We start from the raw sequence: 14,180 nt of genomic DNA on the forward strand, positions 1-14,180 counted from the left end.
CTTGTCATTAGTAAAATGAATTGATTAAAGAAATTATAATTTACTACTGGGTATCTGTACAACATGTATTTCTTGACTTATTAATGGATCAAACATTTTACACTATAGTGTTTTTCTAGACTTATTTATGGATCAAACATTTTAGTTTTTACACCTTTGGCCTAATTTTCACCCTTGTCATGAAAAATTTTATTATTATTATTATTATTACACATTAACTTATTTTATTTTATACATTGCCGGCTATTTTTAGATTACCCTATCTCTCGATAGAACTTCCCATTCCTGTGGGTGCGAATTCATAAAGAAAATTGGAAAACCAATTTTAATTATTTCATAGAATATCTGACAAAACATCTAAGCAGAGACATCAAGAAGAATTTTCGTTTTTTTAATTTTGACCAAATTCAGTGCTGAATCCTTATAGCCTACATGTATATTATGCACCATAGAACTGTTAGATGCTACACCACTGGCACTGCACATTAATACTACACTCACTAGGCTACATTTATTATGGAATTGTTTGTCTGGTCTTGAGAGATAAGCACTAAAATAATTAAAAGTCAAATTTCATTTTGTTACACGGCTCGTGAAACTAGTAATAACCTATGTATTCTAACTGTTGGAATTTCAAACAAAGGCTAGCTGATTCTTTGAGACTTTGAAAAAGATTGCAATAATCATGATATTAAACTCAGGTCCTACCTATAATTTAAGAATGGTAAATTTGCTAAGTCTTAGTTGTTATATGTTCAAATTAAACCGATTTAAATCCATATCATTAGGTCCACCCGCTTCTTTCTAGGAAATTCCCATTAATTTGAACTTGTAAAATAACTTCCGGTAGGTTGAATCGACCTAACTTAGGTCGAATAGACCTAGAGCTAGCTGGATCGACCAAATGTAGAATGATTGGATTGGGCAGAAAAGAAGCTGGACCCCCTCCCCCACTTTTATTTTTTTTATTCATTTTTAATAGTGAAAGAATCATCTGTGCATCCCTCCCCTGCCAAGCTCGGCCCCTTACCCAACTAAAATGACGTAGTTATCGGGGATAATTACTGCGTGGGAAAGTCTTAACTCTGGAGCCCTATTTATCCCATTCATGGTACAGTCGAGTAACCTAATTTCGTGAAAACCTATTATTCGTGGATTTCCGGAAAGGATTAATAATTTACATGAGCAACCTTGCGCGACCTCCGCATTAGTTTGATTTGATAAACATGGGTTTTCTCTACAATATCAGCTAGTAGAATGAATCCAGTAGTTTCAAGCAAGGTAAAATGTATTAATGTATACTTTGACAAATACAGTCAAGTAACCTAATTTCGTGGAAACCTATTATTCGTGGATTTTCGGAAATGATTAATAATTTACATGAGCGACCTTGCTCGACCTCTGCATTAGTTTATTTTAATAAAAATGGGTTTTCTGTACAATGTCAGCAAGTAGAATGAATCCAATAATTTCAAGCAAGGTAAAATGTATTAATGTATACTTTGACAAATACAAAATTGCGGATTTCACTTATTACCAAACGTCACCATTTTTTATCGGCCGAATTTCATTATAATCCCGAGCGGTAATCGGAATTCCAAGTGTCGTCTGCTAGAATATATTCCAACGAATGAAGTCAAGTGATCAACTAGCGGATTCTGTGTCAGCAGAAAAATTTCTATGGAACACAAAGTGGACCATATTCTTATGTTGTTTCAGTGACTTTTAGCAATAAATCACGCTACGTATCATATTTTGTCAGTCACTATTTTTTTTTTTAAAATCGTGGTTCTTTGAAGGAATTGTCACTAGTTATAATGAATTGATATTAAAGATAAATACTTAGAGAAGTTAATTATACCACCCGGTATCCATACAACGTGTTTTTCCAATTATTTCTCCGTCACACGTCAGTACGTCAGTCAACACGTCAAACACGTCACACGTCGATGCTACCTTATAAAATTGAAATGAAATGAAATATGGGTGAAAGTGAAGGATTCATAAAGAAAATCGAAATAAACCAATTTTGATTATTTTGTAGAATATCTGAGGAAACATCTAAGACATAAATTTTTTTTTTCGTTTTTTTAACTTTGACGAAATACGGTGTTGAATCCTTATATCCACGAAAATAGGTTACACCATTGTACGTATTTTATTTAGTCACAACATTATTTCCTTATATGGAGTTACGATCAATTTAGTAAATATTGAGTTTATGTGCTCATCTGATCCGACTGTCACTGTCAGTTTGATAGAAATTGTGAACTGTTAATTTCATATCTGTAAAGTAAGTATAAAGAGGTAGTCTAATATATATAGTGATTGCAATGACATATAGGTCTACAAATCCACTAGCGGTATTTTATAGGATAGGTATATTCTTTCCTATATATAGACGTATACTATACATAGTTTTCGTCCAACATCTTACAGTAATAGTAGCCTGTTAAGTGTTCAAGTTGTCATTAATTATTATGTTGACGAGTCTCTCGACCAAATTTTATTAGCTCTTCTCCTCTCTGGATGCTGTCGATCTTTCATCTCAAGTCAGTCATAGAAGGATATCATTCTCTTATCATTCACTAATAAGGGCAGGTAAGACTGTAGTTTAGCCACATAGTATAGAGATTTAAAATCAAAATTTGTCGCCGAGTTCGTCAGTATAGTTACTTAAATGAAAAATGAAATAACTATAGGGGACTTCCAGTTCTGTTTACTTTAATAAAGTCAAGGATAGTATTTACTTAAAGATGAATCAGAGCCTAGTATATAATTATATATCTTTCTGTAAAGTATTAGGCAAGCTAGAGCTTTAGGATTGAGGCAATAAACTGACGACGTATCGATCCCTACCCCTTATATTAATATTATACCTTGCGTGTCTTAATCCATAAATTTGCCAAGGAAGTGATACTGTAAGAGTGGTGCAATCTTCATCTGTATTAGAATTCAAAGGAAAATTAGTTTTCAGTACATGTGGCATAGCATTCTATGCTTAGCTTACTCTATGTTTTGTTTATGATATTTCAGTGCACAGGCTATAGAAGATTAATGATCCAGTATGAGTGACGATGAAGAAAATCCTGCTGCAGTTTTAGATATTGGTTCTGCAATGGTCAGGGCTGGTTTTGCAGGGGATGTTGCCCCAAGATCTATATTTCCTAGTCTCATAGGGAGACCGTCATTTACCCCAGCGGTGGTAATAATCATAGTATTTTTCATGTTTGAAACGAATGAAATCAATAAAGAAAATTATCAGTTTTTCAATTTAGACAAATTTAAAGTTTTTAATTTTGTCACTATCATTATTTTGCAGCTCCTTAGATATAGCAAACAAAATTATGATTTATGATTCTTAAGCATGTACCATATAGGCCTAATTATTTAATCACCTCATAATCCGAAATATTTCAATATCTGGATTTTAAGCTCCTATATATAATTTGTTAAACTTGATCATTGGTTTTCATTGTAGATGCCGACACATTGCGACTTGTACATAGGAGATGAAGTTTTGGCAGCAAAGGCATCATTATCTATAACTCATCCAACAGAACATGGTATTGTAACTAACTGGGATGATATGGAAATTCTTCTAAATTATATTTTTAATAAAGAATTGAGAGTTTCACCTTCGGATCAAGCAGTATTAATGACAGAACCTCCTCTAAATCCCAAATCTAACGCGACAACCATGACACAGGTACTAGACTTTATCTTATTCTTTTATAGTATAGGCCTATCTGTCCAATGACAAACATTGTAGAGTGTGCTACAAGTAAAGAATTTCCATAAGAACTGATATTAGTGAAATATGTTCAGTCCATATTCCAGCTGTCAATTATGAATTTAATGTAACAGTAATAATGGTCATAAATGATAGTGGAGTAGAAGATATTTTTAGATCATGTTATGTTATCCATTTCAGTCCTATTTCGATCACTAATCAGTCTGTGTGAATAATTCCATATTCCTCTTCCACTCTGAGCTTGACTGATTTAGACGACAGGGATGTAACCATCTTTGAACTCGACAATCAATGGTTCAACACCAGTGTATACGCTTAATCTGTTCCAGGTTATGTTCGAGAAGTATGACGTACCCAAATTTTATATTTCCAACCCAGGGATATTATCTTCCTTAGCGTCTGGTCGAGGAACCGGATTGATGGTAGACTGTGGAGAAGGCCTTGCCCATGTTATACCAATATATCAAGGTATTTGGCAGTCTAACCTTACAATCATTATAAATAAAGCTTCAATCCCCATCATGATGCCATGAAGCTAACCAGCCCAAGATCTGTGCTGAAGTATTTCAAGAGAGGAGGGAGATGGTGTTGACTATATGAACACGGTGGTCATCGGAAATTTTATGGTTGATATGAGATGGAATTGAGGTGATGTTTTCCCTTTTTGTTTATTTTAGGATTCACTATTCCTCATTCAATACGACGACAGAATTTGGCTGGAAGAGATGTAACACACAATCTTCAAAAGCTCATTCTAAAAAGAGGGCATACTCTTACCACGGATAGTATGTATATAAACATATAGTGTTATTAAAATATTAATAACTGATAGAAACTATACCAGCATACCCTGTATATCTATTTTATTGAAGTCAGCGCTACAGTTTGGCTAATTATAGGCCTATAGTCTTCTAATACAACATTGCTGCTTCTCGTGATTCTGAATGTGCACTCTATGTAGAATGTAATCATCTAATTCTGGTTAACGTTTCAGAAGGTGACCCATTAAGGCTCGCCACCCGTTTGACCAAATTGTATTTCAGTCTCAGAAACAGGAATTTTATTTAGCTAATCTAATCAGTAATAGTGTCCACATCTCACCGTCGAAATTTCAAATACATGTGACACACATGAATTATCCGCGTTTGAATGTTAAAATGACGACTCATCATTTCTCGAGCTCTGCCATATTTAGAAAAACATACATGAAATAGAAAGTGAAATTCCTAGTTTGAGGTATTTTTGCAAGAAAATTTTCGTACATTTCCAGTACTTCTGAACAGTATTTACATATATTCAAGACCCAAATCAACCCCCCCAAAATGGTACACCTGTCCCTTTAATATTATTATTTGAAATTTTGAATTTTAAAAAATAATTTTTTGATATGATATTTCCTTGTGGAAAAGCTCTGTTGAATCCTTTGATCGCCTATGCTTTCCAACATCTTCACAATATCAAGTTATGATAAGCTTTTATACCTTGACTATAGCAACTTTTCTTGTTTCATGGAATGACAGCCAATCAGAGCCCTCGACAGAAAGACTGTGAACATAATGGCTGATTTTCTACAGACTCTCATATTCACTAGCCTATAATCCAATCAAATGGTTGCATTACCCAAGGATGAACCCTGTTGAAAATCAGAAGAATCGAAAAATATTTAGTATAAGTTATTGCCCTTGTTCTTGAAAACGAGTTCAATTTTTAGCTCGTAAACACTCTAGAAGGCACAATTCTTGACGGATTTTGACGAAACTTGGCTTGAGCATTTATTATCACCCAAGAATAAAGCCTATTGAAAATCAGAAAAATCGAAAAATGTTTAGTATGAGTTATTGCCCTTGTTCTTGAAAACGCGTTCAATTTTTAGCTTGTAAACATTCTAGAAGGTTCAATTCTTGACATATTTTGACGAAACTTGGTGAAATTGTTTATTATCACCCATGGATGAACCCTATCGAAAATAAAAAAAATATAAATATGGTTATTGACCTTGTTCTTGAAAACGCTTTCAAATTTTAGCTCTTAAACACTAAAAGACATGATTCTTGCTGACAAAACTTGGTTTTATTATTCAGTACCGTGCTGAAGATTGAATATTTGCCTTCTAGGGTTTTCACAAGTTAAAAATTGAACATATTTTCAAGAACAAGGGCAATAACTCATACTCAATATATTATTCAGTCTCGCCCTAAAGAATTCAAAAGACGTGTATGACTGAAGGTTGAAAATTTCATACTGGTGATTGTTACTGTACTGCTAAATATTTTTATTCATGATCAAAGCTGCCAGTGGGCGTATGTTACCTTGCCTGGCAAGCTATCTTATATATTTTCTTTGACAAATATCCATATTCCTTTACTCCCACCCTGCCACTGATGAGCTTTTGAATAGATTTTACGTCATCAACTCATATGCCGACACCATTAAACAAGTTTTTATCAATAGAATAATTAATATAAATTTAATGTTTTAGGTGAATTTGAGATAGTTCGAGATATAAAAGAACAATGTTGCCATGTGGCATTAGATTATGAACAGGAGATAAATGATCCATACTTACCTATAAATAATAAAAATTATGAACTACCTGATGGAACCAAACTAACCCTTGACAGCGAGAATATTGCGGGTCCTGAGATTTTATTCCAACCAGAATTATACGGTATGATACCATTAAAGAGAATGTAAAGAGGTTTTCTAAAATTTGTATGTGCACCGGGGACACTGACATCGTATCCCACGTGTTTTACATTGTTGTTGTTTGGACACGATGGGACATTGATGGCATCTAAAGCTGTTTTTGATATATAAGGACCTTAGCGATAGTAATGTCATAAAACGCATATAGTTTTGGTGGAAAGCACGGACCACAGGTGTCGGATTGAAAGATGCTATCAGTGTCCTCTTTACTATCTCTTTAAGAACCTGATATAAGTTTATAAAATTAACAATATATTTTTTATGTGCAACCATCAAACATTCACAGTATACATGCTTTTCAGTATAATTTTAACTGGTTTTACTGTGTGGAATTGCTTATTATCCAAAAAGAATGAATGCATTTGAATTTTAGATACAAATCGATTTGCTCTTTTCCCTCTAAGCACACTCCAGTTTCGCTTGTTAACATTCTAAAAACTCAATTTCCTAAGTAATGAAACTTCATAATGCATGTTCTTAAATATAATTTATTATAAAATTATAACTGATATATATTCAGGTCGAGAGGAGAAAGGTCTACATAAACTTGTATATGAAACATTGATGGACTGTGATATTGATATGAGGAGAGATTTTTATTGTAATATTATTATATCTGGTGGAACCACAATGTTACCAGGTACAGTTCTTAGTAATATAATACTAAAATACTATCCGAATTAATTTTCTCGTTGAATTGACCAGAATTTACCAACATTTCACTTTCAGATTGAAGAGAAGCCAACTTCCATATCTTTTTGCTATATATAACCGAACGTGTTTCTGGATTTTTTTTAAGGAATAAGACTGTGCTAAATCTATGGACTGAAACACGAAGAATAAGAACAAATGTGTTTAAAACCATCTAACTACATGAATCTCAAGGTCAAAAAAATTGTGGCATTCTGATTTTAAATAACTCAATGTTCCGCAGAAATCGTTCAAAATCGTTTACATGCTTACAGAATTAAAGATTTTAATGGTTATAAGATCTTTTTATATAAGGTAACGTAATTTCAAGCTTCTTTTAAATGAACTTTTGATCTTTTTCTGATGGGAAATCAACTTCCATTATTATATTGACTTGAATGTTTCAGGTTTTACCGAAAGACTACAAAAGGAATTACAAAAATTAATACCAAGTCGTATGATTTGTAAAGTAGTAAGCAATCCTGAAAGAAAACACTCAGTTTGGATTGGAGGGTCTCTATTAGCGTCATTAAGTACATTTAGTGAGAAGTGGATAACCAAAGAAGAATATTGGGAATGCGGACCAGATATAATTCACAGGAGAACATTCTTATGATATGTATTTTATCAGAATGGAATAAAATGTCCCAACTAGGCATATTTTTAGCCCACCACTGCTATTTGTCCATCAGCTGTTGACCAAATGATATTTTTTTGGAAACATAAATAAGCCTTAATAATGTGCAAGTCCGTTACGTTCTGTTAACATATACTCTGATAAAAATGAAAATCCTGCATAATAATTAAACAGACACACTAAACTGTAGATAGGCTACAAATATTTCGTTATGGCTATTGTGCATGACCGATTGAATAATATTTATTTTTCTACGTTTGTTATATTTGGATATATTTATTAAAATTCTTATCTAGTATTTTCTATATTTTGTTATAATTTTGTTTAAAGGTATACTACCTTTTAAAATGGACATTACTTAAGAATAGAATCTCTATATAAAACGATATATATACATATTAAGTAATTATTGAAAAAAGTATTTAAGCGTTTCGCTTGCGGGAAGTTTCCTGACCTTTTTATTATAGACATGTGATATCGCTGATATAATCTAGGTAGATGTGATCGCTGATGTATAATCTAGATGTGATAGCTGATATATAATCAATGATATGATCGCGGATTTATGATCTACATATGATCGTTTATGTATTTCCAATTTGTGATCGTTGATGCACGATCTAGACGTAATCTAGATGTGATCGTTGATGTATAGTCTCAATGTGATCGCCGGTACATAATTTAGATGTGATCGCTGATGAATAATCTCAATGTGATCGCAGATGTATAATCGAGATGTGGTCGTTGATGTATAATTTACATGTGACTACCTGTTGTATTATCAATATGTGATCGCTGATATATAATCTAGATGTGATCGCTGGTATATGATCTAGATGTGACCCTTGATGTTTAAACTATAGATAATGATCGTTGACCTATAATTAAGATGATATCGTTGATGTATATGCTGATATATAATCAAGATCTAGATCTTTAATTTAGATGTTATCGCTGATGTATAATCTTCATACGATCTCTGATGTATAATATACACGTGATCGCTGATGTATAATCTAGATGTGATCGCTAATGTATATCTAGATGTGATCGCTGGTGTATATCTAGATGTGACCACTGTTGTCCTAGTCTAGATGTACGCGCTGATACACAATCTAGATGTGATCTCTTTTTTATAATATATAGTATATATATAAGATGTGATATAGCATCTAGATGTGACGGCTGATGTATAATTTAGATGTAATCGTTGATGTATAATCTAGATGTGATCGCTGATAAATCATCTTCATGTGATCTCTGATGTATAATTTATTTATGATCGCTGATAAAAATCTAAATGTGATCGCTGATGTATAAACTTGATGTTATTGCTGATGTATAATTAAGACTTTATCGCTGATGTATTATTTAGATGTGATCGCTGATATATCATCTAGATGTGATTGCTGATGTGACATCAGATGTGATTGCTGTTGTGCTGTTGGACCTGTTTGGCCGTAGGCAAATGACCGGTAGAGGGCCTAATTTCTCATTTTAGGGAGGGGGCAAGGTGTGATTACAATTTTATGGCGGGAAGATTGCGATCTTTTTTTTCAGGAACAAATCAATCAGCTCTTCAGCATCAATCGACATTCATCACCATTAGGCTCAAACAATTTAGTCCATTCTTACAGATCACGCTCTTAGTAGGACAATAATTGGCCTAGTTTGCCTATAGGTTAATCCGCCTCTGGGTATGATCACAATATATAATCTAGATTTGATCGCTGATGTATGATATGATCGCTGATGTATAGTCAAGATATGATTGCTGCTGTATACACTAGATGTGATTGCTGATGCATAATCTAGGTGTGATCGCTGAATATGATATAGAAGTGATCGCTGATGTACAAACTAGATGTGGTCGCTGATCTATAATCTAGGTGGGATCGCTGAACAAACTGAAAGAACTTGCAACTTTTTTTTCCTCACTAAAACTGGTTCAAGTAATGTTCGTGTTTAATTTAAGTTCTCGAAATCAATATGAGTATATATCAGTTAGCTTACCTGGTGTCATAAAGTTATAACAGAATCCCTGTAAAATCTGGAAAATTGGAAAATTCATAAAACTAAGTAATTATTGAAAAACGCTTAATCTTGAAATTAAGCGTTTTTCAATAGTTAATAGCATATTTATGGATACTTTCTAAGTTTTTTGGATTTATCGGATTATATAAGGATCCTGTGATGTTATTTATGACACCAGGTATATCTACTGATGAATATGTGCTCTTATTTGCCAAGTTTAAAATTTTTCAGTTTTATGTTCATTCTAAGACGTAGTATCACTTTAATATTGGAGGTCAAAATTTGAAATAAAAATATCGGATGACTGTTTTTTGCCGATATTTTAATGTATGATGATATCGCCAACAATGTCTATTTTAGCTTACTCGGTTTCCCATATTCTTTGACCTATATATTACTTGACATGTAATGTATACTATCAAGGATTTTACTCTCTGTTTTGATGGATATTTCATTTTCTATCATTAAAGTGCAAGGTAAGCATTGTTTTAAGAAATCACTCAGGCGTTCAAATGGCCTATATCACAAGCCTACATCAGTTGTTTTTTCATATAGTATACTGTGTTGTTATCGGGATAACTTTAATAGGCCAAGAAGAGTATATGGGCGACCATTTCCACCAAATATGATATACACAAGCATAAATGGTAATGTTGTTATTTAAAAAATCACACACTATCATTCGATTTCAGTGAAAAATTATCAATATGCTTTGAAAATGGTGTGAACTCAGTGTTGGTTTGGAAAGGGAAAAGAGTATGTGGGATCCATCGTATACTGGAGAAGACGAATTATCAACATTGGTCTTAGATCTAGGATCTTCGAAGTGTAAAGCTGGCTTTGCTGGAGATGATGGTCCCCAGTCTGTATTTTCTTCTGTAGTGGGTAGAAACAGAATTGTAAGAAAAGAATTTATTTTCAATCTTTTCCCATTGATTCAATAATCAAATTCTACTCATTGATTCAATATAGTTCTGCTTATAGATTCAGTATAATTCACCCATGGATTCAATGTAGTCTCGCTCATAGGATCAGTATAGTTCTGCCCATGGATTTAGTAGCTCATCAATTGAGTATAATTCTGTTATTGGATTCAGTATAGTTCTGCTCCTTGATTCAATAATGCCCTGCAATGGATTCAATATAGTTCTGCTAATAGATTCAATATAGTTCTGCCCATAGTAGATTCAATATAGTTCCGCTCATGGAGTCAGTATAGGTCAGCTCATGGATTCAATATAGTTGTACTCATTTTATAACTACAGGGTTTTTATTCATTTGAAGATATATATGATTTTGTAAGCTCTTTATATGAAGCTTGAAATGACATTCCAGGCTGGGAATGAGGCGTCTGCAGGTAAACAGGAAGCATACGTTGGGTATGATGTTCAAGAAACAAAGGCAGCATTATCTATAACTCATCCAATAGAACATGGTATTGTAACTAACTGGGATGATATGGAAATTCTTCTAAATTATATTTTTAATAAAGAATTGAGAGTTTCACCTTCAGACTATTCAATATTAGTGACCGAACCTCCATTAAATCCCAAATCTAACAGAGAAATTATGACGCAGGTAAGATGTCTCAAATATACGTATCTAAAAAAGTCATAGAATAGAATCACATGCGGAAGCACCTTATATTTTTGCTATGGAGATGATTAATCTTTTCTTTTCGATATAGAAAATATTTTTTGTTCATGTTATATCATAGATAATGTTTAACTTTTATGTCGTATTATACATATTGTGTGAGTTTTATGTTATATCATAGATAATGTTTCAGTTGTATGTTATATTATAGATAATGTTTGAGTTTTATGTTATAATATAGATAATGTTTGAGTTGTATGTTATATTATAGATAATGTTTAAGCTTCATGTGATATTATAGATAATGTTTGAGTTACAAGACAACTTTTGTGTTTAATGTTATATTATTATAGAATATGTTTGAGAAATATGAAGTACCAGCTTATTATATGATACTACAATCAATATTAACTCAATACAGTTGCGGTAGAGTTTCAAGCATCATGGTAGAAGTCGGTGGGGGTATAACGCATATACTGCCTATATATGAAGGTAATTACATTACAAAAATTGCATATTGCAATTAAAGATGGGTTCCCTTATTTGCATTTATGAAAATGAAAATGCTAATACTTATATAAATAGAAAGTAGAGGTGTTCCAAGTCTTTTTTAGATTATCCAGACTCAACATGCATGGACATCCATGATTTGTTAAAACTCTTAAGTATATGCAATAAGAACATAATGATATGATAAGGAATACGTGATAATTCATAAGAAACACCAATTAATCAAATAGTTTGCTCAATTTGACACTAAAAAATAAGGAAACCCAACTTTATGTCTTTTAGTTAAAGATTCAGTCACAAAGTGTATTTGAAAATGATGTCCTGTGTGTACATACTGCAATGTCTGTTAATACTTATGCTTACTTCTGGTAAAATAAATTTAAGAATAAGGTTCTACAAGATTTGTGCCATGCAGTAACAATTGATTTTGGTTGATTATAATAATTTGTTGAAATCCAAATGAATCAAGCCATATTTGCAAACTCTATTGTTGAGCTCAATAGCTCCTTAAGGACCCCACCATATTTAAGATACATAAGATGTGTCCTTTCAGACAACTACGATCATAATGCTATACTCTAATTTTAGGTCATGCTATACTACCCGCTGTTAAAAGACGAGATTTCGCTGGTCGTGACTTAACTAATTATCTACAAGAATTACTGAACCACAAGGGTTATAGTTTCTGTACCTACCGTAAATATTCATTTTTTCCATTTCAATTCACAGGACAGGTACATTTTTAAGGCTTTCGTACTTCAGGTATGGTGGGGATTAATGCCTGTCATCAATGGTATGTTCACCAATAAAAAACGATTCGAAAACAAAATAGTGCCATATCATAATGTACATAATGATTTCTTGACTAATTTAAGCGTGCTATCAAACACAATTAAGATTACTATTAGACGATGTTGCAAAATAATTACGTTTATGGGGATACGGAAATGAATATTTCTATAAATAGTGTATCTTCTTATTGAAATTATAGGTGAACAAGAGATAGTACGTGATATAAAAGAACAATGTTGTTATGTAGCATCAGATTATGAACAGGAAATGTTAGATCCGACAGCCTGTAAAGAGAAGAGTTATGAATTACCGGATGGGACTAAAATTACCCTGGATAATGAAAGAATAGCTTGTCCTGAAACTTTATTTCAACCTCATTTGTTTGGTAAATTAAATTTCTTTGGCAGATTTCATGTGTCGTATGCCTTTGGTGTACCAAATCTTCACATCGATTATAGCTAACAAAATGAGAATCAAGTGTCAACCACCTATATTTGGATGACCCACCGCAGATTCAACGAAAAAGATTCAGTTGCAAGAAAGTTTGCAAATATGCATCAACAAACGATGATTGGGCGAGTACAGGTTTTTGGGGATACACGATACTGTTTATTCCACAAAATATTCAGTGTTTATACATTTACATTTAAGGACATCAAGAAAAGGGTTTAGTAGATTTGATATACCAATCGTTAATGGATAGTGATATTGATGCTCGACTTGATCTTTTTTGTAATGTTATTTTATCGGGTGGTACAACTTTGTTACCTGGTAGGTATTTTTCTTCTTAGACAGTTTTTTTAACGTTATCTAATAGTTAACATAGTACTATATTATGGAACGTAATTGGATGGTTTTTGACAGAAAGCAGTCGAACTGTGCCATAAGGGAATACAGCTGTCTAACTATATTTTAATTTACTAAATAATAAAGTTATCAGCAGTCAGCTATCTGTGTCCCGTTTCAAAGTAAAATCCAACACCTGATTCTACACTTCTGCAAAATAATACAATACAATCAATACCATCACTATATAGCCGTTCTGACACTAATAAATGGTAAACATTTATGATAAAGGATATGCAGCACAATTTAAATTACCAAGGATAGTTTCGGACGCTGTCTCAGAATGCAGTTTGGAAATGTTACATTATCAACCACTATGTCACCTATATTCTATTGTAGGCTTCCATGAAAGGCTTCTGAAGGAGTTAGACGAACTTATTCCGAAAAGAAGAACCAAAGTAATAGCATCCCCAGAAAGACAATACCACGTTTGGATAGGAGGATCAATTTTAGGTTCAATGACAACATTTCGTCAAATGTGGATAACTAAACAAGAATACGAGGAACATGGACCAAATATTATCCATAAACGTTGTGCTCTGTGATATTTTGTGAGAAAATGATTTGATCTGAACTGACATTTTTAGTAAATTTGACCCTCTACAAAGAAACGGT

At 32.8% G+C, this 14,180-nt stretch overlaps 2 protein-coding genes across 2 annotated transcripts; both read left to right on the forward strand.

Annotated features, from left to right (window-relative positions):
• Positions 1-3,067: 3,067 nt before the first annotated feature.
• On the forward strand, positions 3,068-8,090 carry LOTGIDRAFT_229705 (hypothetical protein; the record flags this gene model as incomplete). Its single annotated transcript, XM_009067123.1, has 7 exons — positions 3,068-3,205; positions 3,482-3,709; positions 4,084-4,222; positions 4,432-4,539; positions 6,234-6,422; positions 6,981-7,100; positions 7,558-8,090. 7 exons carry the CDS (start codon positions 3,068-3,070, stop codon positions 7,764-7,766), a joined length of 1,131 nt encoding a protein of 376 aa, XP_009065371.1. The 3' UTR covers positions 7,767-8,090.
• Positions 8,091-10,579: 2,489 nt separating this feature from the next.
• On the forward strand, positions 10,580-14,110 carry LOTGIDRAFT_155589 (hypothetical protein; the record flags this gene model as incomplete). Its single annotated transcript, XM_009067124.1, has 7 exons — positions 10,580-10,720; positions 11,157-11,399; positions 11,771-11,909; positions 12,516-12,623; positions 12,919-13,104; positions 13,371-13,490; positions 13,905-14,110. 7 exons carry the CDS (start codon positions 10,580-10,582, stop codon positions 14,108-14,110), a joined length of 1,143 nt encoding a protein of 380 aa, XP_009065372.1.
• Between the last annotated feature and the right edge of the window lie 70 nt (positions 14,111-14,180).

This window comes from Lottia gigantea, assembly GCF_000327385.1.
Source record: "Lottia gigantea unplaced genomic scaffold LOTGIsca_8, whole genome shotgun sequence".
Lineage (NCBI taxonomy): Eukaryota > Metazoa > Mollusca > Gastropoda > Lottiidae > Lottia > Lottia gigantea.